Source organism: Bufo bufo, chromosome 9 (genome assembly GCF_905171765.1).
Source record: "Bufo bufo chromosome 9, aBufBuf1.1, whole genome shotgun sequence".
Taxonomy (NCBI): Eukaryota; Metazoa; Chordata; class Amphibia; order Anura; family Bufonidae; genus Bufo; species Bufo bufo.
Window position 1 is genome coordinate 93,654,934 of NC_053397.1, and position 27,360 is coordinate 93,682,293.

The 27,360-nt window shown below is 42.9% G+C and overlaps 1 protein-coding gene across 1 annotated transcript in view; it reads left to right on the top strand.

Annotated features, from left to right (window-relative positions):
- Positions 1-27,360, top strand: part of LOC120978569 (potassium channel subfamily T member 2-like) — a 1,475,081-nt gene that overhangs the window by 328,941 nt on the left and 1,118,780 nt on the right. The window contains 2 exon segments of the mRNA XM_040406800.1: positions 19,829-19,888; positions 20,521-20,595. Coding sequence (XP_040262734.1) covers positions 19,829-19,888; positions 20,521-20,595 — 135 coding nt within the window.

Genomic DNA, 27,360 nt, shown 5'->3' on the forward strand with positions numbered 1-27,360 from the left:
TAGCCTACTCGCCCAACACTAATAGCAAGTTATATATTTTTTTATAGCTGCATGTATTGTGATTAGGGATGAGCGAACCCGAACTGTATAGTTCGTGTTCGTACCGAATTTTGGGGTGTCCGTGACACGGACCCGAACATTTTCGTTAAAGTCCGGGTTCGGTGTTCGACGCTTTCTTGGCGCTTTTTGAAAGGCTGCAAAGCAGCGAATCAACAAGCATCATACTACTTGCCCCAAGAGGCCATCACAGCCTTAACTACTATTGGCATGGCTGTGATTGGCCAGTGCAGCATGTGACCCAGCCTCTATATAAGCTTGGGTCACGTAGCGCTGCACGTCACTCTGCTGATACAAGCGTAGGGAGAGGTTGCAGCTGCGACGTTAGGGCGAGATTAGGCAGATTAACTCCTCCAAAAGACTTCATTCTGTGATCGATCTACAGCTGTGGATCATTGAACTGCTTCTATTCAATTGCTCATTGTTTTTAGGCTGCCCAGAGCGTTTTTCAGTCACTTTTTTCTGGGGTGATCGGCGGCCATTTTGTGGCTTGTGGTGTGCCAGCACAAGCTACCACCAAGCGCATTTAACCATCAATAGTGTGGTTATTTTTTGGCCATATACTACATCAGGTGCAGGCTGAGCCTGTGTCACCCAAGTGCATTTAACCATCAATAGTGTGGTTATTTTTTGCTATATCCTACATCAGGGTCAAGCTTTCATCAAGTGCATTTAACCATCAATAGTGTGGTTATTTTTTGGCCATATACTACATCAGGTGCAGGCTGAGCCTGTGTCACCCAAGTGCATTTTACCATCAATAGTGTGGTTATTTTTTGGCCATATACTAAATCAGGGGCAAGTTGAGCCTGTCACCCTGCGCCTAAAAAATAGGCCTGACATTTATATTCATCCAAATCAGTACTGTTTTAGCTGGTCAAGTTATTTTTAGTGACCGTAAAAGCACAGTTTTTGTTCTGGGTTGAAAAACAATTCCCAAATTTGCCATTCTCAAAATTAGTGGTTTCTGCTGTATCAGGCCTACTTTAAATCTATCCCTAAAAGGGTATATTAGATTCAAGGTACTGATAGGGTCATTCTGAAAAACTTCAATATAAAAGAAGAAAGAAGGTTTCTGCCTCGGCGCAAAGTCACTGGAGAAGACAATCTTGGTGCAAGAGTAATTCTTGGTTTTAATAGAAACAACGCGTTTCGGGGTTTACAGACTCCCTTTCATCAGGTTTCATAATGATACAATGGGTGTAACAAAAAGGTAGATATTTATAGATAAAACATATCAAAAAACCGCCAAAAAGACGCACCTGGGTGACGCCCCCTAAGGGGAGGGGCCACCCCCAGGTGTCATCCGATGTGCAGCTTCAGTTTTTGTAAAGAAAACAGAAATGTAGACAATGTAGATTGTTTTAGGGGTTAGGACTAAAATCGCCGTTCGGTTAATACAATAAACTTTGTTTTCAGTTGGTTTATTTATACTATTATTCAGGAAAAACTCTGTCATGTGATCGCAAATACAAGCGGTCACATGACCTGGGAGACCGGAAGCGACAGCATCCTCTAGTGATCGTATTCATCTCCCATAGCTAGGGGGAAAACCAGCTCCCCGCTCTCGATACAGGGTAAGTTGCGCATGCGCAAGAGTTGTTTCAGAGCGGCCACTGAACACTGTGACGTCAAGTGTCACATGATCGCTTGTCACCTGATTCTTTTGCCGGTACTAGGTTTTTACAGCGATCCTGGCCATAGGTTGGTGTATATTTTGTACAGGCTGTCGCTATTCATCAGGACTCTGGTGGATATTGTAATACCAAATGGCTCATAGTAGGATGCATATAATGAATCATATAGCTAAAAAAAGATGCATATAATGAATCATATAGCTAAAAAAGATAAAAAATAATAATAATAATAATAATAAAAAATAATAATAAAAATTGAAATAAAAAGAAATCGAATAAAAGACATTAATAAAGATTTTAATAAAGAATAAATAATTAAATAATATTCAGATAAAATTCTGGAAAAATAAATAATTGAATGATGGCATGCTCTGCATATTAATCCCACAGGGCTAGCCAATGATACAGTGGGATGCGAAAGTTTGGGCAGCCTTGTTAATCGATTTTGATTTTCCTGTATAAATCGTTGGTTGTTACGATAAAAAATTTCAGTTAAATATATCATATATGAGACACACACAGTGATATTTGAGAAGTGAAATGAAGTTAATTGGATTTACAGAAAGTGTGCTATAATTGTTTAAACAAAATTAGGCAGGTGCATAAATTTGGGCACCACAAAAAAGAAATGAACACAATATTTAGTAGATCCTACTTTTGCAGAAATTACAGCCTCTAAACGCTTCCTGTAGGTTCCAATGAGAGTCTGGATTCTGGTTGAAGGTATTTTGGACCATTCCTCTTTACAAAACATCTTTAGTTCATTCAGGTTGGATGGCTTCCGAGCATGGACAGCTCTCTTTAAGTCACACCACAGATTTTCAATTATATTCAGGTCTGGGGACTGAGATGGCCATTCCAGAACGTTGTACTTGTTCCTCTGCATAAATGCCTTAGTGGATTTTGAGCAGTGTTTAGGGTCGTTGTCTTGTTGAAAGATCCAGCCCCGGCGCAGCTTCAGCTTTATCACTGATTCCTGGACATTGGTCTCCAGAATCTTCTGATACTGACTGGAATCCATGCGTCCCTCAAATTTGACACAATTCCCAGTCCCTGCACTGGCCACACAGCCCCACAGCATGATGGAACCACCACCATATTTACTGTAGGTAGCAGGTGTTTTTCTTGGAATGCTGTGTTCATTTTCCTCCATGCATAACGCCCCTTGTTAAGGCCAAATAACTAAATTTTTGTTTCATCAGTCCACACCACCTTATTCCAAAATGAAGCTGGCTTGTCCAAATGTGCTTTAGCCCACCTCAAGCGGCACTTTTTGTGCTGTGGGCGGAGAAAAGGCTTTCTCTGCATCACTCTCGCATACAGCATCTCCTTGTGTAAAGTGCGCCGAATGGTTGAACGATGCACAGTGACTCCATCTGCAGCAAGATGATGTTGTAGGTCTTTGGTGCTGGTCTGTGGGTTGACTCTGACTGTTCTCACCATTCGTCGCTTCTGTCTATCCGAGATTTTTCTTGGTCTGCCACTTTGAGCCTTAACTTGAACTGAGCCTGTGGTCTTCCATTTCCTCAATATGTTCCTAACTGTGGAAACAGACAGCTGAAATCTCTGAGACAGCTTTCTGTATCCTTCCCCTAAACCATGATGGTGAACAATCTTTGTCTTCAGGTCATTTGAGAGTTGTTTTGAGACCCCATGTTGCTACTCTTCAGAGAAAATTAAAAGAGGAGGGAAACTTACAATTGACCCCCTTAAATACTCTTTCTCATAATTGGATTCACCTGTGTATGTAGGTCAGGGGTCACTGAGCTTACCAAGCCAATTTAAGTTCCAATAATTAGTTCTAAAGGTTTTTGAATCAATAAAATGACAACAGTGCCCAAATTTATGCACCTGCCTAATTTTGTTTAAACAATTATAGCACACTTTCTGTAAATCCAATAAACTTCATTTCACTTCTCAAATATCACTGTGTGTGTCTCCTATATGATATATTTAACTGACATTTTTTATCGTAACAACCAACGATTTATACAGGAAAATCATGACGATTAACAAGGTTGCCCAAACTTTCGCATCCCACTGTATCTTTAGATATAGCATTCTAATGAAACAATAAATCAGATATTTAATCAAGGTATTAGATTTATGAAATAAAGCTAATAGAGCTAATAGACGAGTGATATAGTTTTTTTTATATATTTATGTATAGTATATAGGTTTTATAGATTGATTTCAAAGGCCTCATTTAGCCCATAGGGATTCAGGCTATTAGTTTGAAAATCCAGTACATCTCGCGGCGTCTGAGGTATTGGACATCTTTTTGGAGGTGGATTGGAATGAATTCAATAGGTGTTACAGTGAACCCAACACTGGTACCATCGTGGTGTTCAGCCGCGTGTCTAGACACGCTATGTTTCATGAATTTTTTCTTTATATTTGAACGGTGCTTATTGAAACGGTTCCGTAAAGTTTGTATGGTGCGGCCTACATATTGTAGATGGCATGGACATTCAAGTACATAGATTACATAGCTGGAGTTACAGGTCAAATGGTGTTGTATTGGAAAACATTCTCCAGTGATACGGCTATGGAAGGATGATCTTTGAAGGATACTATTGCAGCATAAGCATCTTTGGTGGCCGCATTTGAAACTGCCTTTCTGGGCTCTAGTATCTGTGTCCTGATCATTATTAGGCTGTGTAGTTGGTCTTAGTTTACTGGGAGCCAGAAGATTTTTCAGGGTTTTTGCTCTTCTATACGTAAAACGAGGGGTATCTGGAATGATCTGGCTTAGTATAGGGTCTCTTTTCAAAATATACCAATATTTTCCCAGAGTTGCCTTTAAGGCAGTATGTTTCTGGTTATAGGTTGTCACAAAATTATAGCAGTATAGCCCAAGGTCAGTATTCTCCCTTCTTTTCTTTGTTGGAGCCAGGCATTCTAGTTGTGTTAGAGTTTTAGCTCTATCTTTGGCGCCCATAATGATCTTATTTGGGTATCCTTTTTGCTTGAACCTGGATGTGAGAATATTACTTTGTGTGTTGAAATCTGTATCCAGGGTACAGTTGCGCCGGATGCGTTTAAATTGGCTAAATGGGATATTTGCCTTCCATTTTCTGTAGTGTGTGCTGTCGAAGTTGAGATAGCTGTTGCTATCTACCTTTGTAAAGAAGGTACGGGTTTTTATTTCATTACTTGAGATAAAAATCTCCAGGTCTAAGAATTCTATTTTCTTCCTATCTGATGTGCCTATAAACGAGATGCCCCAATTGTTGGCATTGAGGTGAAGTATAAAATCCTCAATTGTAGATTTCTCTCCATCCCAAATAAAAATAAGATCGTCAATATATCTTTTGAAAAAGACGATATTTGGCCAGAATTTACTTTTGTATATGAAAGTTCCTTCAAACATTCCCATAAAAAGGTTCGCTAGGCTTGGCGCGAAACGCGTCCCCATCGCTGTCCCCATTGTCTGTTTGTAGATCTGGTCTTGGAAGGTGAATGTGTTATGAGTAAGAATGAATTCTATACCATTTATAATGAAGGTTTTTTGTTCCGTAGGCATTTCTGGATCGTTGTTTAAAAAAACGGAAACACATTCTAATCCCAGTTTATGCGATATGTTGGTGTATAAGGCTGAAACGTCTAGGGTTAACCAATGGTAACTCTCTCTCCATTCTAAATCTTTTATGGATGTTATAAGGGATGTAGAGTCTTTCAGGTATGATTTTAGGGTTAAAACATATTTCTGGATGTGAACATCAATATAGTGAGAGAGAGATTGCGGGTGAGTGAGGTCACTCCGGATATAATGGGTCTGCCTGGGGGATTTATTGCATCTTTGTGAATTTTTGGAAGATGGTAAAAGGTCGCAAGTGTGGATTCTTTTACTAGGATGTACTCTTTCTCTTTCTTATCAAGCACTTTAGCTCCTGATTTAATTAGTCCCTCAAAATCCTCTCTATCTTTGGCAGACGGATCATTAGAGAGCGGTTTGTAGTAGTTGGTGTTTGAGAGTATGTTATGGGCTTCTTTTAAGTACTCCTCTCTGTTTTGAATTACAATTCCACCTCCTTTGTCGGCGTTCCTTATCACTATTTCTGTGTTGGACTGTAAATTTTTGAGGGCTATTCTCTCACATGGTTTGAGGTTATGTTTTTTATGGGGGTCTAGTGTCGTTCCCTGGTTGATTTGTCTAAAATCATTGGACACTAGGGAATAAAAAGTATCCAAGAAGTTACCCTTATGGTGTATGGGGTAGAAACTGTACGGTGGTTTAAGGCCTGATGGAATGGCTTTCACTTCATCTCCATCAGATATTGGAATGATATCGGTTATTGTTCTGGTTTTTTTTGTTGTGTTCTCTAACATTTTAAAATGTCGTTTCAGAGTGAGTTTTTTAATAAACCGGTTTAGGTCTAAAAAAAGATCGAATTAATTGATTTTATTTGTTGGGCAAAATGACAGGCCTTTGGATAATACTGCAATTTCTGCATTTTTTAGAGCATATGATGACAAATTGAAGATACCCATTGGATTTTCAATGTTATTTGGATTTTGGTTCCCAATCAAGTTTTCCTTTTTATTTTTGTTTTTGTTCTTTCCTGCTCGGCATCCTCTTCTGAGTTTTTTCTTTTTGTCGGTTTTCGGCCTAGTGGGTGAAAAAAATGTGTGATGTTGATTGTTTTGGGACTTTTCATGATGGGATATGCTGCCGTGGGGTGTATGAGAGGTGGTAGAGCCATAGTTGTTTTGGGACTTTCCATGATGGGGTGAGCTGCCATGGGGTGTATGTGAGGTGGTAGAGCAATAAAGGAGGGGCCTGCTATAGATAGATCTTCTATAGATTCGCGATCGGGATGATTGATGTTGGTATATGTATTGGATACCAGAGGATCAGGTGTTGTGAAGTTCACAGGGGGTGTGTGCGTGTGTACAGTGAGAAGTGAATCGGCTTCTACATCTGAAGAATTAGAGGGGGTAGAGCACCTAGACTGGGCTGTAAAGATGGATTGTGGGTGGGTGGGTGGGTGGGAAAAAAAGTGGGCGGGAGGTTTAGTGGTCCACACTCTGCCATGATCTTTTCAGGAAATACAATCGATGGAGATGTGGTGGGGATAGTATTATTAGAGATGGAAAAATTGCCTAACTTGCTAGGGGTAAGTAATGGAGTGTGAAATTCCAATTTGGAGGAGTTGGGTTGTGAGATTGGGGTACCCCTATTGAGTGGGATGGTATTGGTATGACGTTTGTCCATATTGAGTGTATTATTCTGAATTTTGGATTCAGTTTTCCTAGTGGGTAGGGAAGCTGGGCGGGTAGGTGGTTCCCTATAGTCAGATTTGGGATGAGACTGGGTATGGGGATTTTTAGTGAATTTGTTACTGTTTGAATACATCTTACGTGGTTTGTAATATTTATGCGGATGATGATGATTTTGTGTTTGTTTTACGTATGTGTTTAAAGCTAAGGGGCCTGTTGCATCTTTGCTTGCCATGTTGTAGGGTCCCGAGATGTTTTTGGCTTCTGGAAAGTGGGGTGGGTTATTTGGCGGAATGGGTTTTTTCCAGAATTTTATATTAACACACACGCTACAGTGCAGATACAAGTCTAATTCTGTGATTAAACGTATATCTGTCACACAGCGCCTAAAAAATAGGCCTGACATTTATATTCCTCCAAATCAGTACTGTTTTAGCTGGTCAAGTTATTTTTAGTGACCGTAAAAGCACAGTTTTTGTTCTGGGTTGAAAAACAATTCCCAAATTTGCAATTCTCAAAATTAGTGGTTTCTGCTGTATCAGGCATACTTTAAATCTATCCCTAAAAGGGTAGATTAGATTCAAGGTGCTGATAGGGTAATTCTCAAAAACTTAACACACACGCTACAGTGCAGATACAAGTCTAATTCTGTGATTAAACGTATACCTGTCCCACAGCGCCTAAAAAATAGGCCTCACATTTATATTCAGCTAAATCTGTCATTACTGGTGTGCCTGTATTAGTGTAATACGGTACCTAAATAGATAGCCAGACAGTGTTAGGTGTCTGTAAAAAAAGGCCTGAATTTTAATTCAATACATTGGCCCGAATAATATTTTTCTTATTGTGGTGAACGGTAACAATGAGGAAAACATCTAGTAAGGGACGCGGACGTGGACATGGTCGTGGTGGTGTTAGTGGACCCTCTGGTGCTGGGAGAGAACGTGGCCATTCAGCCACAGCCACACGTCCTAGTGTACCAACTACCTCAGGTCCCAGTAGCCGCCAGAATTTACAGGGATATTTGGTGGGGCCCAATGCCGTTCTAAGGAAGGTAAGTCCTGAGCAGGTACAGGCATTAGTAAATTGGGTGGCCGACAGTGCATCCAGCACGTTCACATTATCTCCCACCCAGTCTTCTGCAGAAAGCGCACAGATGGCGCATGAAAACCAAGCACATCAGTCTGTCACATCACCCCCATGCATATCAGGGAAACTGTCTGAGCCTCAAGTTATGCAGCAGTCTCTTATGCTGTTTGAAGACTCTGCTGCCAGGGTTTCCCAAGGGCATCCACCTAGCCCTTCCCCAGGGGTGGAAGAGATAGAATGCACTAATGCACAACCACTTATGTTTCCTGATGATGAGGACATGGGAATACCACCTCAGCACGTCTCTGATGATGACGAAACACAGGTGCCAACTGCTGCGTCTTTCTGCAGTGTGCAGACTGAACAGGAGGTCAGGGATCAAGACTGGGTGGAAGACGATGCAGGGGACGATGAGGTCCTAGACCCCACATGGAATGAAGGTCGTGCCACTGACTTTCACAGTTCGGAGGAAGAGGCAGTGGTGAAACCGAGCCAACAGCGTAGCAAAAGACAAAGAGAGAGCAGTGGGCAAAATCAGAACACCTGCCGCTAAGAGACTCCGCCTGCTACTGACCGCCACCATCTGGGACCGAGCACCCCAAAGGCAGCTTCAAGGAGTTCCCTGGCATGGCACTTCTTCAAACAATGTGCTGACGACAAGACCCGAGTGGTTTGCACGCTGTGCCATCATAGCCTGAAGCGAGGCATTAACGTTCTGAACCTTAGCACAACCTGCATGACCAGGCACCAGCATGCAAAGCATGAACTGCAGTGGAGTAAACACCTTAAAAACAAGGAAGTCACTCAGGCTCCCCCTGCTACCTCTTCTGCTGCTGCCGCCTCGGCCTCTTCTGCTGCTGCCGCCGCCTCGGCCTCTTCCTCCGCCTCTGGAGGGACGTTGGCACTTGCCGCCCAGCAAACATGGGATGTACCACCAACACTACCACCTGCGTCACCAAGCATCTCAATCATGTCACACGGCAGTGTTCAGCTCTCCATCTCACAAACATTTGAGAGAAAGCGTAAATTCCCACCTAGCCACCCTCGATCCCTGGCCCTCAATGCCAGCATTTCTAAACTACTGGCCTATGAAATGCTGCCATTTAGGCTGGTGGAGACAGACAGCTTCAAACAGCCCATGTCACTTGCTGTCCCACAGTATGTTGTTCCCAGCCGGCACTACTTCTCCAAGAGAGCCGTGCCTTCCCTGCACAACCAAGTATCGGATAAAATCAAGTGTGCACTGTGCAACGCCATCTGTGGCAAAGTCCACCTAACCACAGATACGTGAACCAGTAAGCACGGCCAGGGACGCTATATCTCCCTAACTGCACACTGGGTAAATGTAGTGGCGGCTGGGCCCCAGGCGGAGAGCTGTTTGGCGCACGTCCTTCCGCCGCCTAGGATCGCTAGCCGGTTTGACGCACATCACTTGCCTGGCGCATGTGCTGAATTTGGTGGTGCAGAAGTTCATTCACAACTACCCCAACATGTCAGAGCTGCTGCATAAAGTGCGTGCCGTCTGTGCGCGCTTCCGGCGTTCACATCCTGCCGCTGCTCTCATGTCTGCGCTACAGCGTAATTTCGGCCTTCCCGCTCACCGCCTCATATGCGACGTGCCCAACAGGTGGAACTCCACCTTGCACATGCTGGACAGACTGTTCAAGCAGCAGCAGGTCATAGTGGAGTTTCAGCTGCAGCACGCACGGGTGAGTCGCACTGCGGAACAGCACCACTTCACCACCAATGACTGGGCCTCCATGCGAGACCTGTGTGCCCTGTTGCGCTGTTTCGAGTACTTCACCAACATGATCAGTGGCGATGACGCCGTTATCAGCGTTACAATACCACTTCTATGTCTCCTTGAGAAAACACTTAGGGCGATGATGGAAGAGGAGGTGGCCCAGGAGGAGGAGGAGGAAGAGGGGTCATTTTTAGCACTTTCAGGCCAGTCTATTAGAAGTGACTCAGAGGGAGGTTTTTTGCAACAGCAGAGGCCAGGTACAAATGTGGCCAGACAGGGCCCACTACTGGAGGACGAGGAGGACGAGGATGAGGAGGAGGTGGAGGAGGATGAGGATGAAGCATGTTATAGCGGTGTGGCACCCAACGCAGCTCGGGCCCATAACTGGTGCGTGGCTGGGGGGAAACGGAGGACGATGACGATATGCCTCCCACAGAGGACAGCTTGTCCTTATCTCTGGGCAGCCTGGCACACATGAGCGACTACATGCTGCAGTGCCTGCGCAACGACAGCAGAGTTGCCCACATTTTAACGTGTGCGGACTACTGGGTTGCCACCCAGCTGGATCCCCGGTACAAAGACAATGTGCCCACCTTACTTCCTGCACTGGAGCGTGATAGGAGGATGCGCGAATACAAGCGCACGTTGGTAGACACGCTACTGAGAGCATTCCCAAATGTCACAGGGGAACCAGTGGAAGCCCAAGGCGAAGGCAGAGGAGGAGCAAGAGGTCGCCAACGCAGCTGTGTCACGGCCAGCTCCTCTGAGGGCAGGGTTAGCATGGCAGAGATGTGGAAAAGTTTTGTCACCACGCCACAGCTAACTGCACCACCACCTGATACGGAACGTGTTAGCAGGGGGCAGCATTTCACTAACATGGTGGAACAGTACGTGTGCACACCCCTCCACGTACTGACTGATAGTTCAGTCCCATTCAAATCCTGGGTCTCCAAATTGTCCACGTGGCCAGAGCTAGCCTTTTATGCCTTGGAGGTGCTGGCCTGCCCAGCGGCCAGCGTTTTGTCTGAACGTGTATTCAGCACGGCAGGGGGCGTCATTACAGACAAACGCAGCCGCCGATCCACAGCCAATGTGGACAAGCTGACGTTCATTAAAATGAACCAGGCATGGATCCCACAGGACCTGTCCTCCCCTTGTGCAGATTAGACATTTATAACTACCTCCCCTTAACCATATATTCTTGTACTCCAGGGCACTTCATTCAATCCTCTTTTTTTAATTTTACCATTATATTGCGGGGCAACCCAAAGTTGAATGAACCTCTCCTCTGTCTGGGTGCCGGGGCCTAAATATCTGCCAGTGGCCTGTTCCAGTGGTGGGTGACATGAAGCCTGATTCTCTGCAATGGGACCTCTCTCCTCTGTCTGGGTGTCGGGGCCTAAATATCTGACAATGGCCTGTTCCAGTGGTGGGTGACATGAAGCCTGATTCTCTGCTATGCCATGAAGCCTGATTCTCTGCTATGGGACCTCTCTCCTCTGTCTGGGTGCCGGGGCCTAAATATCTGACAATGACCTGTTCCAGTGGTGGGTGACATGAAGCCTGATTCTCTACAATGGGACCTCTCTCCTCTGTCTGGGTGCCGGGGCCTAAATATCTGACAATGGCCTGTTCAAGTGGTTGGTTACGTGAAGCCTGATTCTCTGCTATGACAAGAAGCCTGATTCTCTGCTATTGGACCTCTCTTCTCTGTCTGGGTGCCGGGGCCTAAATATCTGACAATGGCCTGTTCCAGTGGTGGGTGACGTGAAGCCTGATTCTCTGTTATGACATGAAGCCTGATTATCTGCTATGGGACCTCTCTCCTCTGTCTGGGTGCCGGGGCCTAAATATCTGACAGTGGCCTGTTCCAGTGGTGGGTGACATGAAGCTTGATTCTCTGCAATGGGACCTCTCTCCTCTGTCTGGGTGCCGGGGCCTAAATATCTGACAATGGCCTGTTCCAGTGGTGGGTGACGTGAAGCCTGATTCTCTGCTATGACATGAAGCCTGATTCTCTGCTATGGGACCTCTCTCCTCTGTCTAGGTGCCAGGGCCTAAATATCTGACAATGGCCTGTTCCAGTGGTGGGTGACGTGAAGCCTGATTCTCTGCTATGACTTGAAGCCTGATTCTCTGCTATGACATGAAGCCTGATTATCTGCTATGGGACCTCTCTCCTCTGTCTGGGTGCCGGGGCCTAAATATCTGACAGTGGCCTGTTCCAGTGGTGGGTGACATGAAGCCTGTGTACCTCCTGATGAAGCCTACGTGGAGAAACACGTGTTGAGTTCGAAGCAGTGGGGGAACCGTGTCACCATTTTTCAGCAGCAACATGGGTAGGTAACATGGTATCTGGATTAGGGTGGGACTAGTGATTTACAGTTATTGTTATATGCCTTCTTTATGAGTAGTATTGCACTGTCCAATTACACCCTACAGCAGCCATTGCTTGGACGCTGTGAATAAGAGCTAGGTACTTGTTCAACACTAGGGACAGCAATTGCACCCGCAACTACTCCAATATTCACAGCTTCTGTTAATTGTCTGTTACCTGTTGTATATGGTCACATTATCCCCCATTGTGATTCTCCACATTGCAGAGCCCTTTTGTGGCCCAGTCTCCATGTTCTGTCTCTTTTGAATCTCAATTGTAATGTTCATGTGATTCATAATTAATAAAATGAGATTTTTTTACCTTGTTAAATCCTTGCTCTTTTTTTGTACCAGTGGTGGGTCACATGAAGCCTGATTCTCTGCTATGGGACCTCTCTCCAATTGATATTGGTTAATTTTTATTTATTTTATTTTTATTTTTATTCATTTCCCTATCCACATTTGTTTGCAGGGGATTTACCAAAATTTTACTGCCTTTTGCAGCCCTCTAGCCCTTTCCTGGGCTGTTTTACAGCCTTTTTAGTGCCGAAAAGTTCGGGTCCCCATTGACTTCAATGGGGTTCGGGTTCGAGGCGAAGTTCGGGTCGAGTTCGGATCCCGAACCCGAACATTTTCGGGAAGTTCGGCCGAACTTCTCGATCCCGAACATCCAGGTTTTCGCTCAACTCTACTTAAGACTATGTCATTGTGCCACTCTGTTGTCTCCTGATGCTGCCATCACCTCCAGGCTCTGTCATTGTGCCACTCTGTGGCCTCCTGATGCTGCCGCCACCTCCATCCTCTGTCATTGTGCCACTCTGTGAACTCCTGATGCTGCTGCCACCCCCAGACTCTGTCATTGTGCCACTCTGTGGTCTCCTCATGCTGCCACCACCTCCAGACTCTGTCATTGAGCCACTCTGTGGCCTCCTGATGCTTCCGCCACTTCCAAGCTCTTTCATTGTGCCACTTTGTGGCCTCCTCCAAACTCTTTCATTGTGCCACTCTGTGGCCTCCTCCTGCTGCTGCCATTTCCACACTTGTCACCTAGCCATTTTGTGGCCTCCTAATGCTGCCGCCACCTCCAGACTGTGTCATTGTGCCACTCTGTGGTCTCCTCATGCTGCCACCACCTCCAGACTCTGTCATTGAGCCACTCTGTGGTCTTATGATGCTGGCGACACTTTCGGACTGTGTCATTGTTTCACTCTGTGGCCTCCTGAGGCTGCCTCCACCTTCAGACTCTGTCATTGTGCCACTCTGTGGTCTCCTTCTGCTGCCGCCATCTCCACACTATGTCACCTAGCCACTCTGTGGCCTCCTGATGCTGCCGTCGCCACCACCACAATCTGTCATTGTGCCATTCTTAGCCTCCTGATACTGCCACCACCTATAGACTCTTTCATTGTGCCACTCTGTGGTCTCCTCATGCTGCTTCCACCTCACTACTATGTCATAGGGACACTCTGTGGACTTCTCATGCTGTCTCCACTCTCCCCACTTCATGACTGGGCCACTATTTAGCCTTTTTGGCTTGGTTGACATCCTCATTTATTTGACCCGTCTTCTGACCTGTCAGAAGGAAGGAAAAATGAGACGAAAACGGATCCTGTCTGTGTAGCAGCTGTAAGGCTTGTATGGTCCCATCAGAATTGGCTTATGATTTGGCAGCCAAAATCAGGACTGGGTACAAAACACAGAATACATGCAAATATTCTATTCATTTGTCATCTCTGTTTTGGATCCACTCCTGTGTTTTTTTTTTTTTTTTTTTGGCATTAGCAATACCAATGGATTACTGACCAAATGATGACTAAGTCAAGGTGGATACTCCACAGACAGGATCCGTTTTTTGTTGGTTATTGTTCTGACGGATAAGAGGAAGGGCAAAATGAGGAAATGACGTCAACACAAACTTACAGCTGACACCCTCTCCACTCTGTTGGGGGGCTCTACTTGTATAAGTGTTTATTAGAACAGGTTCTGTAGATATCTATGTGGAATCAGCTGACAATGAGTAAAAGGAGTGCGCTTCTTCTTGGCGTTAATATCGACCTGTAAGGCTGAGGTCATGCTTGATTTATTTGGTCAGTTTTGACCCCCTGACTGCCCAAATAAATGAAGTGTGCTGTGATTTTAAGTGTCACGGCTGTGATCTGCATGTCATATGGACTCACATTATAATTTCACTACCAAAGCAGACTCCCTATGCGTGTTACTGCAAGGCACAGTGTTCTACACCACTATAAAGGCTCTCTGCAGCCAGGAAATAACATATTTTTTTAACATAATTCGCAGTGAATTTATTCAGATTGAACCACAAATCTTTCCCAAAAAATTTGTCGATCCGGTGAATCAAATTTTTAAAAAATTCGCTCATCTCTAGTTATGGTTTATTTAATTTGCACACTGCGCAGGTAGAGCAGCTGGCCAGCCGCACTGTAGGCGTTATTAAAATAAGTTGCACAGAGAGGCCCCGATCCCGACTGGCTATTAAAAGCACTTGTGGGACTGCGGGCGTTCCCCCCCCCTTTGCCGAGCCCGTTCGCAGTCACACTGTCTGCGACCGCGATCATTACGCCCCTGATGGCAGCAGATTCTTTGTGTTAATGGCATTGGCAGTATAGGATTAACAGCAAGGAACAGCAGCAGTTGAAGCAGCAGCCATATGGTCTATGTTGGCAGGCAGCAGCAGCCGCCTTACTGAAGACAATAGTCGTCAGGTCACAGATAAAATGACGAAAGTGTCATGATGGAGCGGCAGCAGCCGTGTAGAACGCAATGGTTGGAAAGTGGCATAAGTGGCATGATGCAGGCCACAGCAGCTGTACAGAACATGATGGTAGGCAAACAGACAGTGGCAAGATGGGTCACCACCAGCAAGGGGAGATCTATTCATTGGAATCAGCCAGAGGGGTGAGAAAATGTGGGTATTGATGCAGTAATTACATACATAATGAAATTTAACCCCCCAAAAAATGTTAGATGTCAACCGTATAGAAACTGAATATATGTAAATTGACGATTGAGGCATTAGTGGCATGATACAGGCAGCAGCATGCAGCTGTACAGAGCGCGATGGTAGGCAGACAGATTGCAACATTGGTAAGATGGGGCACTGCTAACAAGGCAAGGTATCTTCATGGGAATCAGTTGAAGCAGTGAGAAAATGTCGGTACTGGTGTAGTAATCACGTACATATGCTGCCTTGTGAAATTTAACGCCCCAAAAATAGATATGTTGAATTTCAAGTGCTTGAAAACTGAATACACGTAAACAGACGATTGACGTATTAGTGGCATGATGCAGGCCGTGAAATGAAGCTGTACATAACATGATGTTAGGCAGACAGACAGCAACAATGGCAAGATGGGGCACCACCAGCAAGGTGGGCTGAGGAGTGAGAAAATGTCGGAATTGATGCAGTAATCATGTACATATGCTGCTTCATGAAATTGAACCCACCCCCCTATAAAAATAAAAATTTACATTCAACTATATGGAAACTGAATAGATGTAAATGGACGACTGAGGCTTGATGCTCAATTTCACCTTAATACACACAGGTAGATTGATGCCATACCATGGGTATTGCTGCAGTAATCACATATATAGATGCTGCTTAATTAAATTGAACCCCACAAAAAAGTATTTTTTTGAAAATAAGAAGAAAATGAAAGTATTTGCTTGCACGTAGCTGCTTTGGAGGTTTGCTGCACTGCAGCATCTGCATTTCTGATAGCAGGCACAGCCAGCCACAGCTCCTATCTTCTCTCTCCCAGGCTATTAGCTGCCCTGCTTGTCTGTATTCTACACAACACAGACACAATTTCTGTGTAATACTAGCCTTTCCCTTCACTCTCCCTGGCAATAAGCTTGATTAACCTCTTCAGGACACAGGGCGTACCGGCACGCCCTGATGTCCTGGTACTTAAGGACATCAGGGTACGTCCTGTGTATTTCCAATCACCGCCGCCCGGGGGCGGTGATCGGAACCCGGTGCCTGCTCAAATCATTGAGCAGGCACCTTGGCTAAATGGGCGGGGGGGGGGTCCCGTGACCCCCCCCGTGTCAGCGATCGCTGCAAACCGCAGGTCAATTCAGACCTGCGGTTTGCGGCTTTACCTGCGGTTTTCGGCTACCGGCGGCGGTGCCATCGGGTCCCCATGCGGCTGTAGGGGGGACCCGATGGCAAGGAAGGCATAGCGATTCCTAAGGAAGGCATCAAGCTAACTTTCCTGTGACGAGCCTGTGAGATCCAGCCCCCTGGATCTCACAGACCGGAAGCTGTATGCAGTGTCGGACTAAGGTACCTAGGGCCCACCAGTAAAATTTATTTTGGGGGCCCACCGTACGGATACATTCGAATATAATAAATAATTTAACTTTTTTTTTTTATATGAACATATGATGGTTGAGGTGCTGTACATTGAATATATGTATGTAGTGCAGTAAGTCTACTGTGTTATGTGCCACTTGTGCAGGGGGTGGGAGACTAGGGGCCCACCTTGCTCAGGGGCCCACCGGGGGATTCCCCTGTGGGCCAGTCCGAGCCTGGCTGTATGAGTAATACACACAGTATTACTCATACAGCCAATGCATTCCAATACAGAAGTATTTGAATGCATTGTAAAGGATTAGACCCCCAAAAGTTCAAGTCCCAAAGTGGGACAAAAAATAAAGTGAAAAAAAAGTTGAAAAAATAAAGATTTCCCCCCAAAAAATTCAAAGTTTCAAGTAAAAATAAACAAAAATGTAATTTTCCCCAAATAAAGTTAAAAAAAATTGGTAACAAATAGGGCGGGGGGAGTATACATATTAGGTATCGCCGCGTCCGTATCGACCGGCTCTATAAAAATATCACATTACCTAACCCCTCAGATGAACACCGTAAAAAAATAAAAAAATTGTGCTAAATAAACAATTTTTTTGTCACCTTACATCACAAAAAGTACAACAGCAAGCGATCAAAAAAGCGTTTGCCCACCAAAATAGTACCAATCTAACCGTAAACTCATCCCGCAAAAAATGAGCCCCTTCCTGAGACAATCGCCCAAAAAATAAAAAAAAACTATGGCTCAGAATATATCATTTTTTTTGTTTTAAAAAAGCTGTTATTGTGTAAGACTTACATAAATAAAAAAAGTATACATTTTAGGTATCGCCGCGTCCGTATCAACTGGCTCTATAAAAATATCACATGACCTAACCCCTCAGATGAACACCGTAATTTTTTTTAAATAAAAACTGTGCTAAATAAACCATTTTTTGTCACCTTATATCACAAAAAGTGTAATAGCAAGCGATCAAAAAGTCACACGCACCTCAAAATAGTGCCAATGAAACCATCATCTCATCCCACAAAAATCATACCCTACCCAAGGTAATCGCCGAAAATCTTAAAATATTATGGCTCCCAGACTATGGAAACACTAAATCATGATTTTTTTTTTGCTTCAAAAATGAAATCATTGTGTAAAACTTACATAAATAAAAAAAAAGTATACATATTCGGTATCGCCGCATCCGTGACAACCTGGTCTATAAAACTATCACATGATCTAACCAGATGAATGTTGTAAATAACAAAAAATAAAAACAGTGCCAAAACAGCTATTTCTTGTTACCTTGCCTCACAAAAAGTGTAATATAGCGCAACGAAAAATCATATGTACCCTAAACTAGTACCAACAACACTGCCACCCTATCCCGTAGTTTCTAAAATGGGGTCACTTTTTTGGAGTTTCTATTCTAGGGGTGCATCAGGGGGGCTTCAAATGGGACATGGTGTCAGAAAAAACAGTCCAGCAAAATCTGCCTTCCTTCTGCGCTCTGCCGTGTAGCCGTACAGTAGTTTACGACCACATATGGGGTGTTTCTGTAAACTACAGAATCAGGGCCAGAAATATTGAGTTTGGTTTGGCAGTTAACCCTTGCTTTGTAACTGGAAAAAAATGATTAAAATGGAAAATCTGCCCAAAAATTTAAATTCTGAAATTTCATCTCTATTTTCCATTAATTCTTGTGGAACACATAAAGGGTTAACGACGTTTGTAAAATCAGTTTTGAATACCTTGAGGGGTGTAGTTTCTTAGATGGGGTCACTTTTATGGAGTTTCTACTCTAGGGGTGCATCAGGGGGGCTTCAAATGGGACATGGTGTAAAAAAAAACAGTCCAGCAAAACCTGCCTTCCAAAAACCGCATGGCATTCCTTTCCTTCTGCGCCCTGCCGTGTACCCGTACAGTAGTTTACGACCACATATGGGGTGTTTCTGTAAACTACAGAATCAGGGCCATAAATATTGAGTTTGGTTTGGCTGTTAACCCTTGCTTTGTAACTGGAAAAAAATTATAAAAATGGAAAATCTGCCAAAAAAGTGAAATTTTGAAATTGTATCTCTATTTTCCATTAATTCTTGTGGAACACCTAAAGGGTTAACAAAGTTTGTAAAATCAGTTTTGAATACCTTGAGGGGTGTCGTTTATAGAATGGGGTCATTTTTGGGTGGTTTCTATTATGTAAGCCTTGCAAAGTGACTTAAGACCTGAACTGGTCCCTAAAAATTGGGTTTTTGAAAATTTCTGAAAAATTTCAAGATTTGCTTCTAAACTTCTAAGCCTTGTAACATGCCCAAAAAATAAAATATCATTCCCAAAATGATCCAAACATGAAGTAGACATATGGGGTATGTAAATTAATAACTATTTTTGGAGTTATTACTATGTAATGTAGAAGTAGAAAAATTTAAAGTTAGAAATTTGCGAATTTTTCCCAAATTTTGGTAAATTTGGTATTTTTTTATAAATAAAAATGAATTTTTTTGACTCAATTTTACCAGTGTCATAAAGTACAATATGTGACGAAAAAACAATCTCAGAATGGCCTGGCTAAGTAAAAGCGTTTTAAAGTTATCACCACATAAAGTGACACTGGTCAGATTTGCAAAAAAATGGCCTGGTCCTTAAGGTGAAATAAGGCTGTGTCCTGAAGGGGTTAAACTGACTGTCCCTGATTGTTTTTTTCACTCTCCCTGACTCCCTAAGATCATTTTCCTGGCAGCCACTGTAAGACCCAACCACCCACATTCACAGCCCAACAGGTCCGGTTGCTTCCCTGCATTGAAGATCAAATCCATGTGCAGGGTTATAGGTTGAATATAAGGGGAACACCAGAACAAAGGCATTAGGGTTAGCCCTATGCCAAACCAGTTAGTTGGCACAGTGAGTCTAAACTCGCTTATCTGTAACTGCACATTGACAAACAGGAGGTATTGTACAATCATCCCATTCAAAATGTTCAGATTTTTATGGTTTCATGTAGTCTAGAAACTATGTTTTCAATCTAGCTTTTACATCCCTCCCACATATCACAGATTGGAGCTATGTGCTTGAAAATGTGATCATTTGATAATAATCTTTTTATAAAAATTTTCAAAAATAATATAAACATACATTATATAAGGAATTAATATAAAAGTAATATCAAATAAAAAAAAAAGAATAGATAGTGTTGTTTTGAAAATGTGATCATTTGCAGATGTAAGCTACACCTGTTATTTCCTCAAATTGCATAACCTTATGGCTTGTCCTTGAGCAGTGCATTTATCTGCCAGTCTATCTTTCTTACTGCTATTTTTATCATTCCTATTACCATTACTATTGTAAGTTATTCTCTTCTTTATAAATGCTCTTCTTCACAGGTAACAGTCGCTCTCATCAGCCTTTTAGAAACTATCTTGCTTAGTTACCTCAGCTACAAGGTAAATGGCATGTTTGTTGTACTATTCACACTAATCTAAATGATCAACAAGTACAGTACATTTTTAGTCCTGAACATAATGCTATTTAGAAAAACATAATCATCATCTATTTTTAATGAGATAATTTGAACACTCAGCTGTATTTTCAATATTAGCAATGTTGCAGAAAATTGGAACAAAAATTCTTGTGAAATGCTTTCCCTGGACTCAATATCTCAGGCAGATTATATTGATAAAAAAAAAATCAGCTATATGATTCAAGCACAAGACTAAATTATAAATTATAAAAAATACTACATGAATTAGTACATATTAGGCACATACATATTCTATGGCGGTACATAAAGAGATAGGTCTGATTACAGGTTGGTCTTGTTCCCATCTTAATGTTGAAAAATATGCTTTGTGACATCAGCACAAAACGGGAGCGTTGTCCTGGCCTGACGACAACTACTGACACAAAGTCTGCAGAATCATAAGATTATGTATAAACTGAATATGCTTCTTGTTACTGACCTTGGTCATGGAAATGGAAAGACCTCTTTTGCAGGTTGTTAGGAGTGTGTTATGTTATGGCTTCCCTCCACTGTCTACATGTGCCACTCATATGCTTGTTTTTATTTTCTTTAAAGGGGAATATCTGGGAACAGATTTTGCGAATACCTTTCATATTGGAAATGATTAACACTGTGCCATTTATAATTACAGTAAGTATGGTAGTTTTACTATTTCAATAGACTGTGCACTTCATTTGTGCCTTTCCTGTACCCAGTGAAGTGTCCCATTAAAGGTATGGAAGTGCAACTGGTTCTGCTGTATATACTGTAGCCACCTAATACATCACATTGTGCCTCAGAAACAAGAATCAAAGCATGCTTTTATAGTTCTTTTCAGAGCTACCTACTTGCTGCGAGGCACCATCTGTTCCACCATTCACAAAACCGAAGTTTTCTCTAGAACTCAACTATTTGCCACTGATGTCTTTGTTTTATTAGTCTTTTAAAGGTTTTAGTAACATAGTAACATAGTACATAAGGCCGAAAAAAGACATTTGTCCATCCAGTTCGGCCTGTCATCCTGCAAGTTGATCCAGAGGAAGGCAAAAAAAAACTGTGAGGTAGAAGCCAATTTTCTCCACTTTAGGGGAATAAAAAATTCCTTCCCGACTCCAATCATGCAATCAGAATAACTCCCTGGATCAACGACCCCTCTCTAGTAGCTATAGCCTGTAATATTATTACACTCCAGAAATACATCCAGGCCCCTCTTGAATTCCTTTATTGTACTCACCATCACCACCTCCTCAGGCAGAGAGTTCCATAGTCTCACTGCTCTTACCGTAAAGAATCCTCTTCTATGTTTGTGTACAAACCTTCTTTCCTCCAGATGCAGAGGATGTCCCCTCGTCACAGTCCTGGCGATAAATAGATGATGGGATAGATCTCTGTACTGACCCCTTATATATTTATACATAGTAAATAGATCTCCCCTCAGTCGTTTTTTTTTTTCTAACGTGAATAACCCTCATTTTGATAATCTTTCAGGGTACTGTAGTTGCCCCATTCCAGTTATTACTTTAGTTGCCCTCCTCTGGACCCTCTCCAGCTCTGCCATGTCTGCCTTGTTCACTGGAGCCCAGAACTGTACACTGTACTCCATGTGTGGTCTGACTAATGATTTGTAAAGTAGTAGGAATATGTTCTCATCACGGGCATCTATGCCCCTTTTGATGCAACCCATTATCTTATTGGCCTTGGCAGCAGCTGCCTGACACTGTTTATTGCAGCTTAGTTTGCTGTTTATTAAAATTCCTAGATCCTTTTTCATGTCAGTGTTACCGAGTGTTTTACCATTTAGTATGTACGCGTGACTTGCATTATTCCTTCCCATGTGCATAACTTTACATTTGTCAGTGTTAAACCTCATCTGCCACTTATCTGCCCAAGCCTCCAATCTATCCAGATCCCTCTGTAGTAGTATACTGTCCTCTTCAGTGTAAATTACTTTACACAGTTTAGTGTCATCTGCGAAAATTGATACTTTACTATGCAAGCCTTCTACGAGATCATTAATAAATATGTTTAAGAGAATAGGGCCCAAGACTGACCCCTGAGGTACTCCACTAGGGACAGTGACCCAATCTGAGTGTGTACCGTTAATAACCACCCTCTGTTTTCTATCACTGAGCCAGTTACTTACCCACATACAGATGTTTTCTCCCAGTCCGAGCATTCTCATTTTATATACTAACCTTTTATGTAGTACAGTGTCAAATGCTTTGGAGAAGTCCAGATACACGACATCCATTGATTCGCCGCTGTCAAGTCTAAAACTTACCTCCTCATAGAAACTGATTAAATTAGTTTGACATGACCGATCCCTCACGAAGCCATGCTGATATGGCGTTATTTGCTTATTTCCGTTAAGATGCTCTAACATAGCATCTCTCAGAAAACCTTCAAACAGTTTACCCACAACAGATGTTAAACTTACCGGCCTATAGTTTCCAGGCTCTGTTTTTGGACCCTTTTTGAATATTGGCACCACATTTGCCATGCGCCAATCCTGTGGGGCATTCCCTGTCAGTATAGAATCTGCAAATATCAGAAATAAGGGTCTGGCTATGACATTACTTAATTCCCTTAGGATACGGGGGTGTATGTCATCTGGTCCTGGCGATTGGTCTATTTTAATCTTTTTAAGTCGCTGTTGTACTTCTTCCTGAGTCAGACAGGACACTTTTAATGGGGAATTTATTTCAACATTCAGCATTTCATCTGACAGTTTATTTTCCTCAGTGAATACATTGGAGAAAAAAATATTTAACAGCTTTGTTTTCTCCTCGTCGCTCTCTGCGACTCCCCCCTCATTACTCTTTAAAGGGCCGACACCTTCAGATTTATACTTTTTAACATTTATTTAATTGAAGAACATTTTAGGGTCAGTTTTACTCTCTTTGGCAATTAATCTCTCGGTCTCTAGTTTTTTACATGTTCTATTTTTTTCCTTATAGTTTTTCAGTGCTTCCGTGCTACCCTCCTGTTTAAGTGTTTTATATGCTTTCTTTTTGTCATTTATTGCTTTCTTTACAGTTCTGTTTATCCACATTGGTTTCTTTTTGTTCCTTAACCTTTTATTCCCATACGGTATGTACCTCTCACAATGAAATTTTAGGATGCTTTTAAAGATATCCCATTTTGTGGCTGTATTTTTATTTGTGAGGACTTTATCCCATTTAGTTAGGCCTATGGCCTCTCTTAGTTGGCTAAATTTAGCTTTTTTGAAGTTTGGTATCTTTGTTCCTCCCTGTAGAAACGCTCTTTTGAATGATAATTGGAAGGTTATTACTTTATAGTCACTATTTTCCAGGTGTTCCCTAACCTGCACGTCTGTTGTTCTGTCAGGTCTATTGGTTAATACTAAGTCCAGTATGGCCGTCCCTCTAGTCGGGTCCTGAACCAGTTGGGAGAGATAATTGTCTTTGGTTATTGCCAAGAACCTGTTTCCTTTATGAGATATACAAGTTTCAGTTTCCGAGTCTATAACTGGGTAGTTGAAGTCCCCCATAATAACCACCTCATTATGATTTGCCGCCTCGTCTATCTCATTTAGTAGTAGATTTTCTGTGGACTCTGGTATATTAGGTGGTTTATAGTAAACTCCTATTAGTAATTCATTGTTTTTAGCTCCATGTATCTCTACCCACAGTGACTCCACATGTCCATGTCCCTCACTTATATCTTCACGGAGTGTGGGCTTTAGACAGGATTTTACATAAAGGCAGACCCCTCCCCCTCTCCGGTTTTGACGATCCTTTCTAAACAGACTGTAACCTTGTACATTAACTGCCCAGTCATAGCTATCATCCAGCCATGTCTCAGTTATTCCCACTATGTCATAGTCCTCCTCACACATCAATAATTCCAGTTCACCAGTTTTATTAGTCAGGCTTCTGGCATTAGTATACATACATTTGAGAGGTTTATGTATATTTTTTACCGTACACCTTTCCTTCTGAACTGTTCTAGTTCCTCCTTCCATTCCTCCCCCAGTCCCACTACCTTGCCCCCAGTCTCTATCTGCACTATCTTCCCATCCTGTAACCTAATTACCCTCCCCCCCAGTCCCTAGTTTAAACACTCCTCCAACCTTCTAGCCATCTTCTTCCCCAACACAACTGCCCCTTCCCCATTGAGGTGCAGCCCGTCCCTACGATAGAGCCTGTAGCCGATAGAGAAGTCGTCCCATTTCTCCAGGAACCCAAACCCCTCCTTCCTACACCAGTTCTTGAGCCACTTGTTAATTTCCCTAATCTCCCGCTGCCTTTCTTGTGTGGCCCGTGGTACAGGTAGTATTTTGGAAAATACTACCTTTGAGGTCCTTGCCCTAAGCTTTTGACCTAAATCCCTGAAATCATTTTTAAGGACCCTCCACCTACCCCTAACTTTGTCATTGGTTCCGATAGGGACCATGACCGCTGGATCTTCTCCAGCCCCTCCCAGTAATCTGTCAACCCGATCCGCGATGTGTCGAACTCTAGCGCCAGGAAGACAGCACACTGTTCTGCGATCACGGTCTTTGTGACAGATTTCCCTATCTGTTCCCCTAATAATTGAGTCTCCCACTGCCAGCACCTGTCTGGCCTGCCCTGCTCTCCTGGTCCCCTGCTTACCGGAGGTGACATTCCCCTGACTGGCAGAGGAAGTGTCCGGCTGCGGCAGTGCCATCCCTGGACTGATATCCCCCTCATCTGTCAAACGTGCAAACTTGTTGGGGTGTGTCAGATCAGGGCTAGCCTCCCTGGCACTCTTCCCTCTACCCCGCTTTCTAACTGTTACCCAGTTAGCTACCTCACTTTCCTCAGCCTCCTCTCTGTCACCCTCCCCCTCATCTACCCCAAAGAGTGCTTGCTCGGTGAGAAGCAAACTCTTTTGCAAATTGTCAATGCCTCTCAGTGTTGCAACTTGCCCATTTAGAGACTCGATTTGCGATTCCAAACGGGTAATTTGCTCACATCTTGAACAAAGATATACACTCTTGAACGGCTGTTCCAGGACTGCATACATCATGCAAGATGTGCACTAGACTGCGTTGTCAATTGTGCAACACATACTAAATGGGGATTACACCACAAAAGCGAAAAATACAATATAATGTAGTACTAAGAAAATGGCTAATTGCAGTCCCCCTCTGAAGTCCCTGAATCTAAAGTCGCTTAATCTTAAATCACAACCTTACGCAACCACACTTAATCAACCACGCGTCGCGATCAAACTCGCGTTATATATCTCCTTATATAAATATAAATGCAGCTCACTACACCAGCCTGGTTTGTTTTCCCTCTGGATTCAAAAAGGCTGTGCTGCTCTCACTGCTGAGTTTTTATAGTCTCCTAATTAGACAGCCACACCCTAATTAGACAGCCACACCCTAATTGCTCACCTGTGCAACCCCTGGAGAAGGAAAAAAAAGTGTTATCACAGCACACAATACAGTCAAACACAGCCACTCATCAATGTCCACAAATAATTTAGCTCTCAGATACTCCCTCACTTAATCTTAAGTCACACACTTACGCAACCACGCTTAATCAACCACGCGTCACGGTCAAACTCGCGTTATATATCTCCTTATATAAATATAAATGCAGCTCACTACACCAGCCTGGTTTGTTTTCCCTCTGGATTATTATTTAAAATAATCTGTTTTTGGTGCTAGTTTTTTATAATTTCTATGGACAGATGTTTATATGGCAGGTATTTGTGTGGTAAATTCTTGGTTTTTACTGTCTACTGAATACCCATTCACACTGTGAAATGTAAAATAATCTACACTAATGTGTAATGTGACTGGTAGTGCTGAGCGAATCAAAGTGAAATGAATTGACTTTGAGCTGAATGTCCTTGCTCTTTGTGGTAATTAATTGTTTTTTCCTAAAATAGCAGTAACACATGTTACAAAGTTAAAGTAAGAAGCCCGGTAATGCAATATGACCCATAATCCCATGCAGCCAGCCGATCAGCAGATAGCCATTCCCTCTGATGTCACAGCCCTATAAAAGCCTCATCCTGAGCAGTCACCGCCATTTCACTGTGAAGTGAGCATAAGGAGAGACATGGCAAGCACTAGGGACATTATTTTAGCAAGTTTTTAGATGTAAAATAATGGATAGGTACAGTCTAGGGAGATCGTAGGGAGAGTTTTTAGACACTGAAGGGAGAGCATAGGGAGACTGCAGGGATAGTACAGACTCAGTCTAATCGCCCTGTGAATTTTGTTCACCTGCTGCACTATTTATATTTAATTTGTTCTGTTATACATAGATTTACTGTGCATCACACTCATTGTCAACAGGTGGTCTAATATATAGACGCATTTGTGTAGTTCATCTGCTGCACCATTAATACTTAATCTGTTCTGTTATACATAGACTTACTGTGCATAAGACTTGGTCTCAACAGGCGGTCTAATATATAGGGGCATTTATCTAGTTAATCTACTGCTCTAGTCATGTCATACTTAATCTGTTCTGTTATACATAGACTTACTGTGAATCAGACTCAGTCTCAACAAGCGGTCTAATATATAGGTGCGTTTATCTAGTTTACTTGCTATGCCATTAAGGCCCCTTTCACACGGGCGAGATTTCCGCGCGGGTGCAATGCGTGAGGTGAACGTATTGCACCCGCACTGAATCCGGACCCATTCATTTCTATGGGGCTGTGCACATGAGCGGTGATTTTCACGCATCACTTGTGCGTTGCGTGAAAATCGCAGCATGCTCCTCTTTGTGCGTTTTTCACGTAACGCAGACCCCATAGAAATGAATAGGGTTGCGCGAAAATCGCAAGCATCCGCAAGCAAGTGCGGATGCGGTGCGATTTTCATGCACGGTTATCATTATTATCATTATTATTTTATAACATGGTTATAAGGGAAAATAATAGCATTCTGAATACAGAATGCATAGTACAATAGGGCTGGAGGGGTTAAAAAAAATATTTAAAAAATTAACTAAATCTGTGAGGAAAAGGACCTTTGATGACATCACTATGCTCATCACATGATCCATCACCATGGTGATGGATCATGTGAATGACCATGTGATGAGCGTAGTGACATCATCAAAGGTCCTTTTCCTCACAGATGAAGACAGAAGAGATGCCGGCTGCGCGAACAAGTGGATTAAGGTGAGTTAATTTTTTTTTTTTTTAACCCCTCCAGCCCTATTGTACTATGCATTCTGTATTCAGAATGCTATTATTTTCCCTTATAACCATGTTATAAGGGAAAATAATTACATCTACACAACCTTGAACCCAAACCTGAACTTCTGTGGGTACCACATTCAGTTTTTTATCACGCGCGTGCAAAACACATTGCAAAACAAAAACTGAACAACGGAACGCAATCACAGTCAAAACTGACTGCAATTGCGTACCTACTCGCGCGGGTTTGCCGCAATGCACCGG